This window comes from Apis florea, unplaced genomic scaffold (genome assembly GCF_048593485.1).
Source record: "Apis florea isolate Af1SG1 unplaced genomic scaffold, ASM4859348v1 contig_3802_pilon, whole genome shotgun sequence".
NCBI lineage: Eukaryota > Metazoa > Arthropoda > Insecta > Hymenoptera > Apidae > Apis > Apis florea.
Window position 1 is genome coordinate 2,928,895 of NW_028256863.1, and position 13,674 is coordinate 2,942,568.

General features: G+C 43.6%; 1 protein-coding gene across 2 annotated transcripts in view; it reads right to left on the bottom strand.

The window, feature by feature from the left end:
- Window positions 1-13,674, bottom strand: part of Lmpt (four and a half LIM domains protein limpet) — a 51,722-nt gene that overhangs the window by 19,490 nt on the left and 18,558 nt on the right. Inside the window, exons 3-5 of one of the 2 annotated variants that reach the window (XM_086916270.1) lie at window positions 5,518-5,692; window positions 4,823-5,056; window positions 4,518-4,727 (exon numbers count right to left, since the gene is read on the bottom strand). In XM_086916270.1, the coding sequence (XP_086772396.1) occupies window positions 4,518-4,727; window positions 4,823-5,056; window positions 5,518-5,692 (619 nt within the window). Of the gene's footprint in view, window positions 1-288; window positions 466-4,517; window positions 4,728-4,822; window positions 5,057-5,517; window positions 5,693-13,674 lie in introns of those variants that run through there. The other variant, XM_086916274.1, reaches the window with a different exon arrangement.

Consider the following 13,674-nt stretch of genomic DNA (forward strand, 5'->3'; position numbering starts at 1 on the left):
TCACCGTTACGCCACCACCGCTTCGTCTTATAAAGACCGTTTGTTTCCCCCGCACGAGGGTCAGAACGTGATGGAGCGTGCCTCTGCCTACGCCACCCAACGCTTCTTTCCCGTGTCATCAATTATCATCGATCCCTTCTCCAAATTCCGAACCGAATTAGTATTTGTTACGGGCTAGGATCTCTATCCTCTTCCTCTCTCTCCTTCTTTCGTTGCAAGATGGCTGGAAAAAGAGAGAGAGAGAGAGAGAGAGAGTGTTTTTGGGGGAGGGTCTCTCGCTTCACTTACCCAAACTTCGAGACCACCTTTATTTTCGCCGAGAAAAAGATTGGAAAAGAAACGATGGTGAAAAAAAATGGAGAACTCGCGCGACACTTGATGGTATATTTCGAAACGGGTTTTGTTTGCTCGCGGCTCGGTTAGCCCTTTCGTTAGCCTCCAATTGACTGACTCTAATAAAAGACGGGGACGGGTTCTCGGGTGTCTGGACAGGCGGGGAGGTTCGTGGTGGGAGCTTCGACAAGAAATCAAAATAGATTACCGACCGGGCCGCGGGTACGATTAAACGCCGGGTTTCCGGTTGGAAGAAAACCAATTCAGACAGTGTTACGAGGATGGAGCGCGCCTCGATAACAAATTGTGCCGGCTCGTTAATTTAACGCCCCGAAACCGATTCTCTTCTCGATGGAGGAGATAGAAGAATTTATCGATGGAAGATCGAAGCTCGGGAAACGGCGGCGTTTACGCCTCACAATTCGAGTTGCTTCGTTTATTGGGGAAAAAAATTGACGATAAAAAACGAAATGTCGATACTAAGAATCGTTTTCGAAAGAAAAACACTGCAATCGTACGAGGCATCGTATGCAGAGGGAGTATGGTTGCTGCATAGTAGGAAGGGTTAAAGGGGATAAGAAAGGATGGATCGATTCGTCGAGGATATTGTGAAATTGTAAAGTTATTAGTCATGGAGGGATAAAAAAGGTCTTGGCCAATTCGCTGTTTCCGAGGCACGATTTCCATTGCGCGTTGGCCACGATGACATACGCGCTCGACGTAGGATGTTCGTCTTCTATCCTACACGATTCCTATTTCCGTCCGTGTCTAAATAAAGCCGAAAGCGGCCCAGTTCCCGCGCGATGCAACGCGAGACAACGCGATTGGGCGACGATTAATCCCATTATGCCCCAGATATTTTCGGCTTGTTTACGATTAATAAGATTTCGCGCTTACGCGAAAAAATCGCGAATTTCGAACGAATCGACGAAATTGCGTAAAATCGTGGTGAGTCGCGTTTTATTTCGAAGAGGATGTGTATTTATTTGTGCCACTGTCCATGTCCATGATGGTAAAGCTCGGAAAAAAAAGAAAAAAAGGAAAAAAAAAAAAAAAAACACGGTGGTCGCGTCGTACGTTTAGAGCCGAGGCTCAAGCTTGGCACGAAGCATGCGCGATTTATGCGCACCTTGACAGCTGACTGTGCATTTGGGTCACCGGTGAGATTTCAGGTTTTCTTAATACGAAAGCAATGCCGTCGATGCGATAAAAATGCCCGACCGAATGACGAGAAGTGCCTACTTGCTGCGAAACAGCAGTAACCAGCTCTTTCATTGCCGTATCATAACCATAAATGGGAAAACGAATTGCCGCCTTTGGTTGTACGCCATACTTATTTAAAACGGTTAACGGTTGTACTATACCACTGTCGGTGTGGTACGAAAACTAATAAGAATTGTAAATTATTTTTTCATTTTCTAGGATAGAGTTGACATTTTTCTTTTTTCTCCTTTTTTTTTTTTTTTCTTCTTTGTCCCATTCTTCGGGGACACGCTATGGAATTATCGTTTTAACATCGTGCTCATCGTTATTGATTCATTTTGGAATAAATTTGCAATGTTAATAACGTGAGCGGGATCGAAACTAAATGTCAATATTAAAACTACGAATAATTGTTATTCGAGTCCGGAATAAAATACTTCGCGTCAAAACTCGTATCGTGTGCGTATTATACGTTTTGGGATCGTTATATTAAAGATATATTTTAGAAGAATTTATGTTATCTATATATTTTTATATATCAAAGATTGATAGTACTGTTAAATTTTTGAAAGAGAAACGATGAAAGTGCGTTTAATTGATGTCTCGTATGTCTGGCCTGTATTTACGCGCCAAGAGCAAGACAGACAAGGAGAGAACATAGTGGAAGAAGGATAGAGATAGGATAAAAATATTGAAATCAGCGCCATCTTCAGAGTGCCGCAAATGAAACTCAATACAGAAGGACAGAAAATAATAAGAGAAGGATAGAAATAGAGAATTGACCTTTAGCGCCATCTCTTAAATTTCAGAGATATTACTTTATAAGGAAGATATAAGGTAAAGTAGAATAAGGTAAGGTAGAATAGGAAATAGATATCACTGCCATCTGTTGAGCGCTAAACGAAATATTCGAAATAATCTTTAAAAACATCCCAGAGGTGGCATTGGTGGTCAATTCTTAATCTCTTTCTATCCTTCTCTTATTATTTTCTGTCCTTCTGTATCGAGTTTCATTTGCGGCACTCTGAAGATGGCGCTGATTTCAATATTTTTATCCTATCTCTGTCCTTCTTCAACTATTCGCTCTCCTTGTCTACAACACACGTTCTATTGAATTATCTCTTCAACTAACAATTTTTCGCCTTCCATGGCCAAATACTATTTTACATGAAATATCGAGATATATCGATATATGTATTAAAAAAATATATAATTCTATTTAAAAAGTTGATCTTTAAAAATTTTTAAATTTCTTCGTGCATTTATTAATATTTTTGAATGAATTTATTATTATGAAAAGCAAGTATAATTCGTATTCCACGTGTAAAGTTTAGTGAAATAAATTATACATTCCTGAATTTATTATAATTGAAAGAATTATCAGAAATTCTTCAGTATTGTAAAAAAGTAGCAACATTTATTTTAATAGATATATCAAAAGTAAATATTTTTAAAAATATGAAAATTGTTAAGAAAAAAAGTTGAATTAGATAAATATGTATAAATGATAAATATTTCATAGATAAGTATATAATATTTCATAAAAATTCTTGTTTTCGAAAATATAAAAAAATTTAAATTTAAAGTCAGAGCGTGAAATTTCTCTAAAGTTTGAAAATTCCAGGAATTTGACGTCATTTCCAAGAATTCTCTCGAAAATCAAAACAAACAACAAAAAAAATGTAAATAAACAAATCTTTGTTTACAAATAAATGAAAATTGTAAGAGCAAGACCCAAAATTTTTACAAAATTTCGAAAATTTTGTAAATAAACATTGAAAATGTAAATAAACAAACGAAAATGTAAATAAACAAATCTTTGTTTGTAAACAAAGGAAAGTTTTGAAATCGAAACTCTGAAAATTCTAAGAATTCAATGTCGTTTCCAAGAATTCCCGTAATTCCAAGAATTTAACGTCATTTCCAAGAATTTGACGTCGTTTTCGAAGAATTGCCGAAATTTTTCAAATTTGTTGATTCTTTGAGTTTGCATCCGAAGAATATAATTCAAGAAAAATTTTGGCATCCGAAATTTTTTGAAATTTAACTTATTTTATATACTTATCTTTTATACACTTATTTTTCTAATCATATTTAATAAATAAAATAATAAAAATTCAAAAAAAAAAAATATTTTTTCATCATTTTACTTAATATTAATTATTGCTATACTTATCTGTTTTATGTTTATTTTTTACAAATTTACTTTTTAAGCTTAATATTTTAAATATATATATATATATATATATATATATATATATATATATAAAAATAAAAATTTATATGTATCAATGAGTTTTAACATAAAATTAAATCTTAATTTTAACTATTATTGAAACTATTATCGTTTTCTATACAAAACGATGATAAGTGATACAGAAAATATTCCATTCTGTATTTGTGTAACTGAAATGTAGTGAAATTATGACAAGTACAAGTATAGACAAAGCGTAAAAAAGCAAATAATATAAAAATAATAAAGATAAATGACGAAGAATAAAAATTAAAAAATCTGTGCTATCTCCAGATTTGTATTACAAATTGAAACGATTCAAAATAACGAGAATAGAGATAAGAATTGATTATTGACGCCATCTCTTGAGTATCAAAGATATTTCTTTAAAGGTAGGATAAGATAGAGTAAGAATTGAAGATGTGCGCCATCTTTTGTATATTAAAGACATGTTTCTAAAGATTCTTAAGAGATGGCGTTAACAATCAATTCTTAAAATATCTCTATCCTTTTCTAATTATTTACTATCCTTTCATTATATGTTTCATTTGCGGCACTCTGGAGATGGCGCTGATTTCAATATTTTTATCCTATCTCCATCTTTCTCCCACTATTTGCTTTCTTTGTTCATACTTGCCACATACAATATACGATGCTTTATCTTTTTCTTTCCTTTCTCAATTTAAACGTTGCCATTAATTATCGCAGAAGATATAATCAAAGATCAGAGGAAAACAAACATACTCACCTCGTCGCAAGCCGCGCACCTCGGTTTCAACTGCTCGGCATAATGTCTTTCACAGAATAGTGTGTCGTCGTGTACGCAATAAGCAAGATCGACGAGAAGTTCCTTGCACTCTGTGCAACGAAAACATGCAGGATGGTATAAAAGACCCAATTTGCTCGCAGATACGGCAAGGGTGCCGTATTTTAATGGCGTATGGCACGCACCGCAATCCTACATCAAACACATCAAATCGCACTGTGCAATTTGTTCGTTTAAAATATAAAGTGCAAACAATTTCAAGCGTAGATAATTATGATGAAACTTACAACATCTCTCTCAAACACTTCCTGTACGCTTCCGATATCCAACGCGATCTCGTTCCTTGCCGCCATAAAATCGTCAGCACTGCTGGCATGTTTCGGATTCAAGTGGCGACAATAAGCTCTGGCTAAGTCCTGCTTAGGCAGCTGAAATGCCAATTGTCGATCCCTGTATCGTTCTCCGGGCGTACCTAACCTAGGCACGGATTTCTCCGGTAGCATGGAAAAGTATTCCTCCACCTGCAGCAAGAAAAAGAAAACAGGGTCTATATAAAGCGCCATCTAGCCAAAAAGTGGGAATATATCGTTTCTTAAATAAGCGCGTCGACCAAAAGAAAAATATATGTGATAAATGCGAGTGGGTAACGGTCACGGGAAGCGTGCACGATAAAGCATCCGTCGATAAAGACCAGTTCTCGTTAATTTATGCCTTGTACTTTGGAAAATATCGAAAACTGGAAGTTCGCCAAGCGTGCGTATAATACGCGTGTACAAATTGGAATACACAAACGCGAATGCATAACACCACACACGTTCACAATAATATTTCGTTATTAGAGATACTTCGACTCGATGTTGAATCGTATATTTTTGACGCAATCGACCGAATAGTTTCGTCGAATTTCAAATGGCGCGATAGTTTGTTGATACAACAACGGTTGGTTAAAACGATATCGAACAGGAAAAGGATTATTACCCACCTTGTGAGCTGGTAGACCAGGAGGAGCCCAGGCGAGGCCCTTCCCCCTGGGGTCGAAAGTAACCGGACACGAAGATTCCTCGCCTTTCAGGCCCAAACGAGACCTGACCGACACCCATTCCTCGTGGCACACATCGTGCGCCTCACGGGGACACTTGCAACTGGTGCAGTTCTTTCTGGAAAGGAAGAAAGAATCTCCTGAGAGAAGTGAGGTTAGTTTTGAAAAGTCATGCATCATTCATGATACACTCGTGGAATTTCTCGTGGTACGAGAATTAATGTTCCTCTCTCGTTTAAAGAAATTGCCTTTAGTTTCTCTGTATTTGATTGTATATATATATATATTATATATATATATATATATATATATATATATATATATATATATACGAAACGGGCATCGATATAACTCGAACGTATCTATTAAGCCTAGGATGCCGCGCTTAAATATTTGTCTCGGCTCTTTCATTAACTCCGGATACGCCTCGATGTCCCGATAGAACGTTTAATCCAGTTTTATTGCGTTCGAACGTAAAGCGTTTCCTGCCTGATCGTCTAATTAATGCAAACATCTGTGCCCTTCTTTCTCCTTTTTCTTTTTCCTTTTTTTTCTTTTTTTCTTTCCCCCTCCTTTACAAACGGTGTCCCCGTTCCTTATTTCTTCTCCGAGTAAGTCGTCGGCTAGTTTAACTCCGTAATCGCCTTTCAACGTCGTGACACGATTTTTTAAACCGCGTAAAAAGCAAAACAATTTTAATCCCATTACGAGGAAGGAGGGGAGGAAAAAAAAAGATAGAAGACTCGGGAGGAAAAGTTCGCCTCGAATCTATCCATCCGCGATTCGATTCGAGTTTCAAAAATGGAAGGGGGAAAAGTCTCGATTGCAATTCCGCCCACGCGTAACACACTGCTAATGGTCGGATCGAACGTCGATCGTATATAATCAAGGGGATGTGCATTTGCCCCGGTATTCATCGCCTTTCTACCGCACCCTTCCGGATATGTCAACCGCAAGGTCGTCGCGGTGCTAATACTGGCCTACCTATTCTTCCTCTCTTTGTTCGACCTCGATTCGACGACGATAACGAAACTCTTATCTAGCACGATGTTTGAACGTGAAGAGGAAGGTAAAAAAAAAAAAAAAAAAAGAGAAGGAAGGAGAGACGAAAGGAGAGACACGATTGGCTCGTAAATTTATTAAATCCGATTTACGAGGACCGGACGAACGAAGAGGGAAACAGAGGCGAACTGGAACATAGGCGAGGACCAACGAGGAGGAGGAGAGCAGCTCGTTAAATTTAACAGTGGCGGCGGACGCATTAATGGGCCGCCATAAAATCGGGCTTCATAGAAGCGCGATTTCGAGACATTCGGGACGCGGACGCAATTTGACACCTTATTTTCGTCGAGCAGAAGCAGAACCTCGAAAAATATTCCTTCAATCCGTTTCCTCGCGATTCCTTTTCCAAGGTTCGCGAATGGAAAAAAGGCAAAAAGTGATATCGACCGATTCGTAAAAGTAATCTCTCTCTTTTCCTCCACGGTCGAGCGAATTTTACCCCGATTTTTTACCTCTCTCGAAGCCGAAAGACAGAGCAGAAGTACTTTTCATATAATTTTTTTGTTGCCAACAGGTCATAACTCGCCGTTAGCGAAAGAGAGTTTCTCAAGAAAGAGAAGGAGAGTACGATAAAGAGGTTCGATATCAGACGTGGACGCGGGAGGGTGAATTTGCAAATTAACGTTGACGCCTCGTTAACTTGGCCAACGTGAAACCTAATACTCGCATGTGGGCCATAATTCATTCGACTTCACGGTCCCAGACCCGTTTCCACGCTCGTTTTCCTTTGCCCACGTGAACGTCCCCGCCGACACCGATCGCGACACGGGGATAAAAGGCTTTCATCCGCTGGTGTATCGATAACTCTTGAAACTTGTCTCGTTGGATCTTCGAGCGCTTTCGCCTCTCGAGCGTGCAACGATGGAAAATAACAGTCTCTCTCTCTCTCTCTCTCTCTCTCCGACATCAACCAATTGCTGGGCCTCCCTCCCAATTAAATCTCGTTGTCGACAAAGCGACCAGACATCGACGACGACGACGACCAGACGTTCGAACAAGTTCGTCTCGCTAACTTCGAAAAATCGGCCGAAGAAAAATTAAACCGAATATATTCGCGCGGTCCCACGACGCCCGACTATTTGCGTCCGACCAGACGTTATAACGCGCGATTAATCCCCTGGACGATATATAAACCGAGCGATTTGTCCCGACATTCCACGATGGGTGGTATACACGCGTAACGCTTGTTCGAGCGGAATTTGAAGAAGAAAAAGAGAGAGAGAGAGAGTCGAGGTCGACTTATATTAATGCGCGCTCGTCGCGAGAAAAGAAAATTGCCCACGGATCGTGGTCGTGTCGGATTTATTATTGCCATCGTCGGGGAGGGGGGCGTTAAACGATTCGCTAATTCGATTCGATCGCCTCGAAAGGCCTCTCGATCGAAGGTGTTGATTCGTTGAAAGTTGAAAATTTTCGCCTTTCGAAAAGAGATGGCGAAACGGGCGAGCATCGGCAGAAACTTTGCCCGCCTGCTAATGCCGGTTAATTATATTTACGCTGCGCCCCCGCCGCTAATGGATCCGTGGAATTTTAATTGGACGCGAACTTTTATCGAGTAAACACGTCGCCTTGGAATTGTTAGACGTGTCCGTTGAAAGAACGCGTTACGCTCGTAAACGATCTATCAATCACCGTGATGGCACGTGTCTTTGGAAGGAGCAAATATTAACATCGTTAGACGCGACCAAAGGGACGAATCGAAGGGAAGTCACTCTGTCGAGAGAGAGGCAAAGATAGCAGTTCGGCAGTAAGATTGAATTTAGCGTTGGAAACCTCGATACGTGTTTCTGAAACGTGTGCGGCTAAATCGAGGAACAGGTTTGAATCGTACGTACGTGTATGAAATCCAGTCGCGGCAAACTCGTTTCCACAAAACTAACTTCAACTGGTTCCAATTACCTAACTATCAGCTCGAACAGCTCGAACTGGTCGAACACCTTACAGTACAGGTGCAACACCCTGACGCAGGCCCACTTCATGCCCGGCCAGGGTGCCAGGCTGAGATCGAGCCCGTCCTCCAGCGGGCACTTGCCGATCGCGAGGCCCCGCTTCAGCTCGGCCCCGGATATGGTCGGGAAACGATTCCTCCGATCCAGCATAGGGTTCCTCCTGTTTCTCGGCGCGGCCATCTCCAACCCACCGCCTGGGATCAGTCCCCTCTTGATCTCGGCGCCGGACAGGGTCGGATACCTGTCGCGCCGATCCAACGACGCCGTCTTCCTGTACAAATCCTTCTCGGGGACCGAGGGGCACCTGGCTCGCATCGAGTCGTGGTGAAAGGGTGGGCTGACCGGGCGTTTCTTGGGCTCTGGAATTCTCACCCTGATCCCTTGGGGCTCGGCGCCCGGCGAGGGGACGCAGGACACCCTCACCTCCATCTTGGGGGGCCCCTCCTGGCCCGGCCCCTTCGGACTCATCCTCGACCCCTTGGGGCTCGAGAGCAACGTAGGCGTCGTGTGACGCCTCTGCAATTTGTCGTTCAGGATGAGCAGTCGTTCGATGCCTCTCCACCTTGGAACTTCATCCTGCCCGATCTTTCTTCTCGAGCAACCTTCTCTGGCGCGCGTATCTTCACCTCGGCTCGATCGGATCGAATCGCCTCTATCTTTCGCTCGTTGCGATCGCGTTCGGCCGGACTTTCGCCCCGTCGAGGCCGTGAGTCATCGAGACAACGAGGAAAGACGGGGAAAACGGTCGAGAAATTTCTGGAAAATCACCAAGCGCTACTTTCACCGGGCAAAAAGTTAATCGAACGAACGACCGAAAGCGTCGAACGTTTCTCTCCCTCCCTACCCTTTCGAGAAACGCTCGGTCCATTCTTTCTCCTCCTCTCCGCCCCTCGCAAGAAGAAAAAAGGAATCGGTTGGAATCGAATGGGAGGAAATGGAAATAGACGGGGGAACGATCTCTCCTCTCTCGTGGAGAGACGAGAGACGAGAGAGAGAGAGAGAGCGTGTGTGCGTGCGTGTGTGGGAAAATGGCAGGACGAGTTTATAATTTGGACGGAGGTCGATGGTTTGTTTTATCGTCGGCTCGAACGGTCGGCTGTCGCCAGAAAAATTATTACGCCTAGACGCGAACGGACAGGCAGGCAGAAGCGCGTACCGCTCGCGCGCCCGCTCGAATTTATTTTCATTGCGGAAATCGCCACGGTTCACGAAGTCACGCGGTTATTTATAGGGTGGATCATCCTCCGGGATGAATGTGCGGCGAGAAAAAGGAGGGTTGCGCGCGTCAAACATCGATCGGACATCGTCCTACGACTACGTTAAATGCCTCTGTGTTCGATCGATCAGGTGTTGTCGCGATAAGAAGAAAGGAAGAGGGTAATCGTAACGAGAACAACGACTCGTCCGATATAGAATTTCACGGTCGTTCCAAAGCTAATAAAATCGTGTATGTACGCGTGACTTGAAGAAGATAATCGTCCGCCTGTCCATCGGAGATAACGAGAGAAAGAGGAAGAGAAAACTTTTCCTTTAGAACGATCCTCTCCCGATCCAACCCACTCCACGTTCAAATGAAAACGAATATAGGAATCTCCATTCGACGTTAATCCTCGAAGCTGGCCAGCTTCGAAACGCGTGACTCGCGTTCCATTCCAGATCTCTCTGGCAGAGGAGCGAAAAGCTGGCGCGGTAGGGGATCGGCCGATTAATCAATTATATCCTCCCGGACGGAAGACGCGCGGTGTTTCTAATAACGCGTCGATACGAATTCGATCGCGGCCCGCCCATTTTCCGCCTCGAACGCGTATAAATAACGCGTCAGACACTAGCCGGGCAACCGATGTACGCGCGTATGGACCACGCTGCGTACGCACAGCTCGTTGACGTAAGCGAGAAGGAAGGAACTAATACGGACGGCTGGTTAATGGCTCGATACGATCGAAAGCGTCGACGAAGACGACGACCGTCTTTTGCCTTTCCTCCTCCGTTTCGTGAAATGGATTTACCTGGAATCCGGCTATTCCGTCACAGGTGAATCATCATGGCCGCGAAGAGGAGGGGAAAGGACAGAGGTCGGTTGAGTTAGTCTCGGTCATCGAATCGAATCGAATCGCAGAAACTCGGACGAAGCTTGATTCGCCGAGAATAGAGGTATTTAACGAATAAGACGCGAAAGTTTTCTCCTCGAGAAAATTCCATTCGATCTCGTGAAAATTATCGAGTCGAGCCGAGTTTATTCGTCGGTTGGAGAATAAAGAAAGAAAAGAAAAAAATTATCGTTCGCTTCGCAACACTCGAGAAGGACACCGATAAAAAAAAAATTCCTACGGCGATAACAAGTTTATCTCATTCCCAACGCAATAGATTACCGCGATACGATCGTCATACGATCCTCGGTGCGCGAAATTCCTTCAACCGTAAGCATAGATGCACGCTTCTCGCGTATCTAGCGAGAGTATCTAGAAACGAGCGATACGAAAGCAACAGGCATGAAAACATTGGCCGAGCGTGGTGGACAGGTGTCACATACGTGTGTGACAAGCCGTGTACGCGGCGTGCATACGAGAGAATCTAGAGGCGGTTGATGCGTTTCTCGTTCGGTAAGCCCCAACGAATTTATCGAGATGAGACAAGCCGGCCGGCCTAATGGCTATTAATTAGACAAATGTTTGCTATATTAAGCGACGCCGATGTCGCTGAAATAGCCCTACCCGTCTCGGGATAACGCGCATTTTCGCGTTGTTTCGTCTTCCCCGTGTTTCGTCTATCGGCTATCGTCACGGAGAATCTCTTCTCTCCGTGCGTCGTCTCTTCTTCCATCGCTTTCGTCTCGACCGACGTAAAAATCGGGGAGAGAGAGAGAGAGATCCACGCGCGAGAAATCGTTCGCGGTTATAAAAAAAAGTTTTCGTTTATGCCAATATGCGGCCGCGTGTAAAAATCGCCTCACGTGTCGTAACAACTTGCGCGTACACAGAACGAGAAGATCCAACGTGTTGTTCGCTCGAACTTGTGCACCACTTGCGATATCTCTGGGGAAAACTCTGGGCGAGGAGCAGCAGTAGTAGGAAAAACTGTGTCGAAGATACAGTCACCAATTCCAGAGAGAAAGATTTCCTCCTTCGAGGATAGAGAAAGAGAAAGAAAAAGTGAGAGAGAGAGAGAGAGAGAGAGAGGGGTCACTGCGATAAAACAGAGGAGATACAATACCGGCGCGCGGTAGGCGGTCGCGGTGGCGGGAGATTCGAAAATCGGACGGGACGGCGCGGCGCGTGCCACGTAACAGAGTGCATTCGCAGAAGGAGCGTACTTCAAACTGGCGCCATGAGATTCGACGAGGACGTAGGTAGGTGTGTACCTATAGTTAATACCGGGTGGCCTGTGAAACGGTGCGGCCTCGGCAGGCGCAGGCGCGGATCGCCCTCGGATGTCGTCGAAAGCTCGCTCGGAGCAAGCTCCCACCTTGTCGTGGATTGCAACGAGTGGAATTAGAATACGCGATTCACCGCGGCGTTGTCGCTCCCCCCTCTCTCTCTCTCTCTCTCTCTCTCTCTCTCTCTCCTTCTTGAATTCCTTCGATTCTCGAGGATAAGAGTCGACGAAATTCTCGACGAGTTCCCCTTTTTTTTCTTCCTTGCAAAAAAATCTCTTTGGAGATTCAAATCGTGCGAATTAGCGGAGAGAATATAACGCGACGAAGTAACATCGAGGTTCTAATTTATATATACGCCGATACGACTGACGGCTGTTATTAAATAGGCAATTTGTTAGAGGATCGACGATTCGGATGCTGTTCGAATTGACACGGGCGCGCAAGATTGGCGAACGATTGGCGAAACGTCTCGTTTCGACTAACTCGATGAAAAGGTGGACGTAAGACGACGCCGTGGCATTTCGTCGTCGCTTTATGGATCGTTAACGGACGTTTGTCGGACGCGAAGTCAGCGTTTTCGATTACACCGATGTTGGCGCGTTTCGAACGGTGCTGGCTGGGAGCGAAAAATATCGAACCACCATCATCGTTGTGCGTTTCGCTCAAACGTGCGCAGCAATAAGTCGAAAGGTGGTTTGGAATCGTTTCACTCGCGAATGCATTCCCGGGAGAAAGGAATATTGCGCTGTTTCTCGCGAGAATCTTTCCTCTCTGCTCGACTTTAATTATTATCATTATTACTCACGCGGCATAATTTCTCCGCGATGCGGAAGAGAAATCACTTTTGCCTTTTTGAGAGAAGATCCTAATCGTAAAACGTTTAAGAAGCTAAGAAATCGTATCTTCTGTCGGTGAAAGGATATTTAAAGTTGAACTATTTTTTCTTTTTTTTCCTTTTCGTCCACGCGGATCCAAAGTTTGTCGATCGCAATTATATAAATTGCGCAACTTCGATCAACAGAGTGGATCGTTCGCGTCGGGATTCCAAGAGATCTCGAGAGAAGTGGAAAGTAATCCACTTTTTGAACGGATAAATTTGAAACAGATTTTGCGTCTTGATTCTGTCAAATACGAGAATTCATGCCACATTTCCCGCGTAAACTGGAGGATCTGTCGTGGCCTTCCATTTCCTTTTTTCCTCCGAGCTTACGTAAGAGGAAAAACCGCCAATAGAGCGGGGATTTTAGGAATTGGACGAACCTTCCTCCTCCCTCCTCGTGCACGGACAAACTTGCTTTTCTTTCCATTGATTATTTCGCTTTTATTAAATATAACTTGGATCGAAGATGATTTAACGGAATTTACGTTCGGGGAAAAGATCGATGGACGATCGATGGTTAATCGGCGTATTATCCGATCGAGTAAACCGGAAACCACGAACAGTGGTTCGGAATAAGACTCGCAACGAATCACCTTGGCAATGAGTCCGCTGATTTATTCTTGTACGGACGTTGAGTGAGATTTATTCGACGTACTCATATATTTTGGCCGGCCACAAATTTCTAGGACGCTCGCCATGAATAATAACTAACGTTGAACCAGTCTGAAACAATAAACGATCATTTGCCGTTTCGATCGCGACATCGTGATATTGCGCAGGCCGGCTCCTCGATTATAGCCTCGATTATTCATCGAGCTTGCCGGGAAAGGATTCGT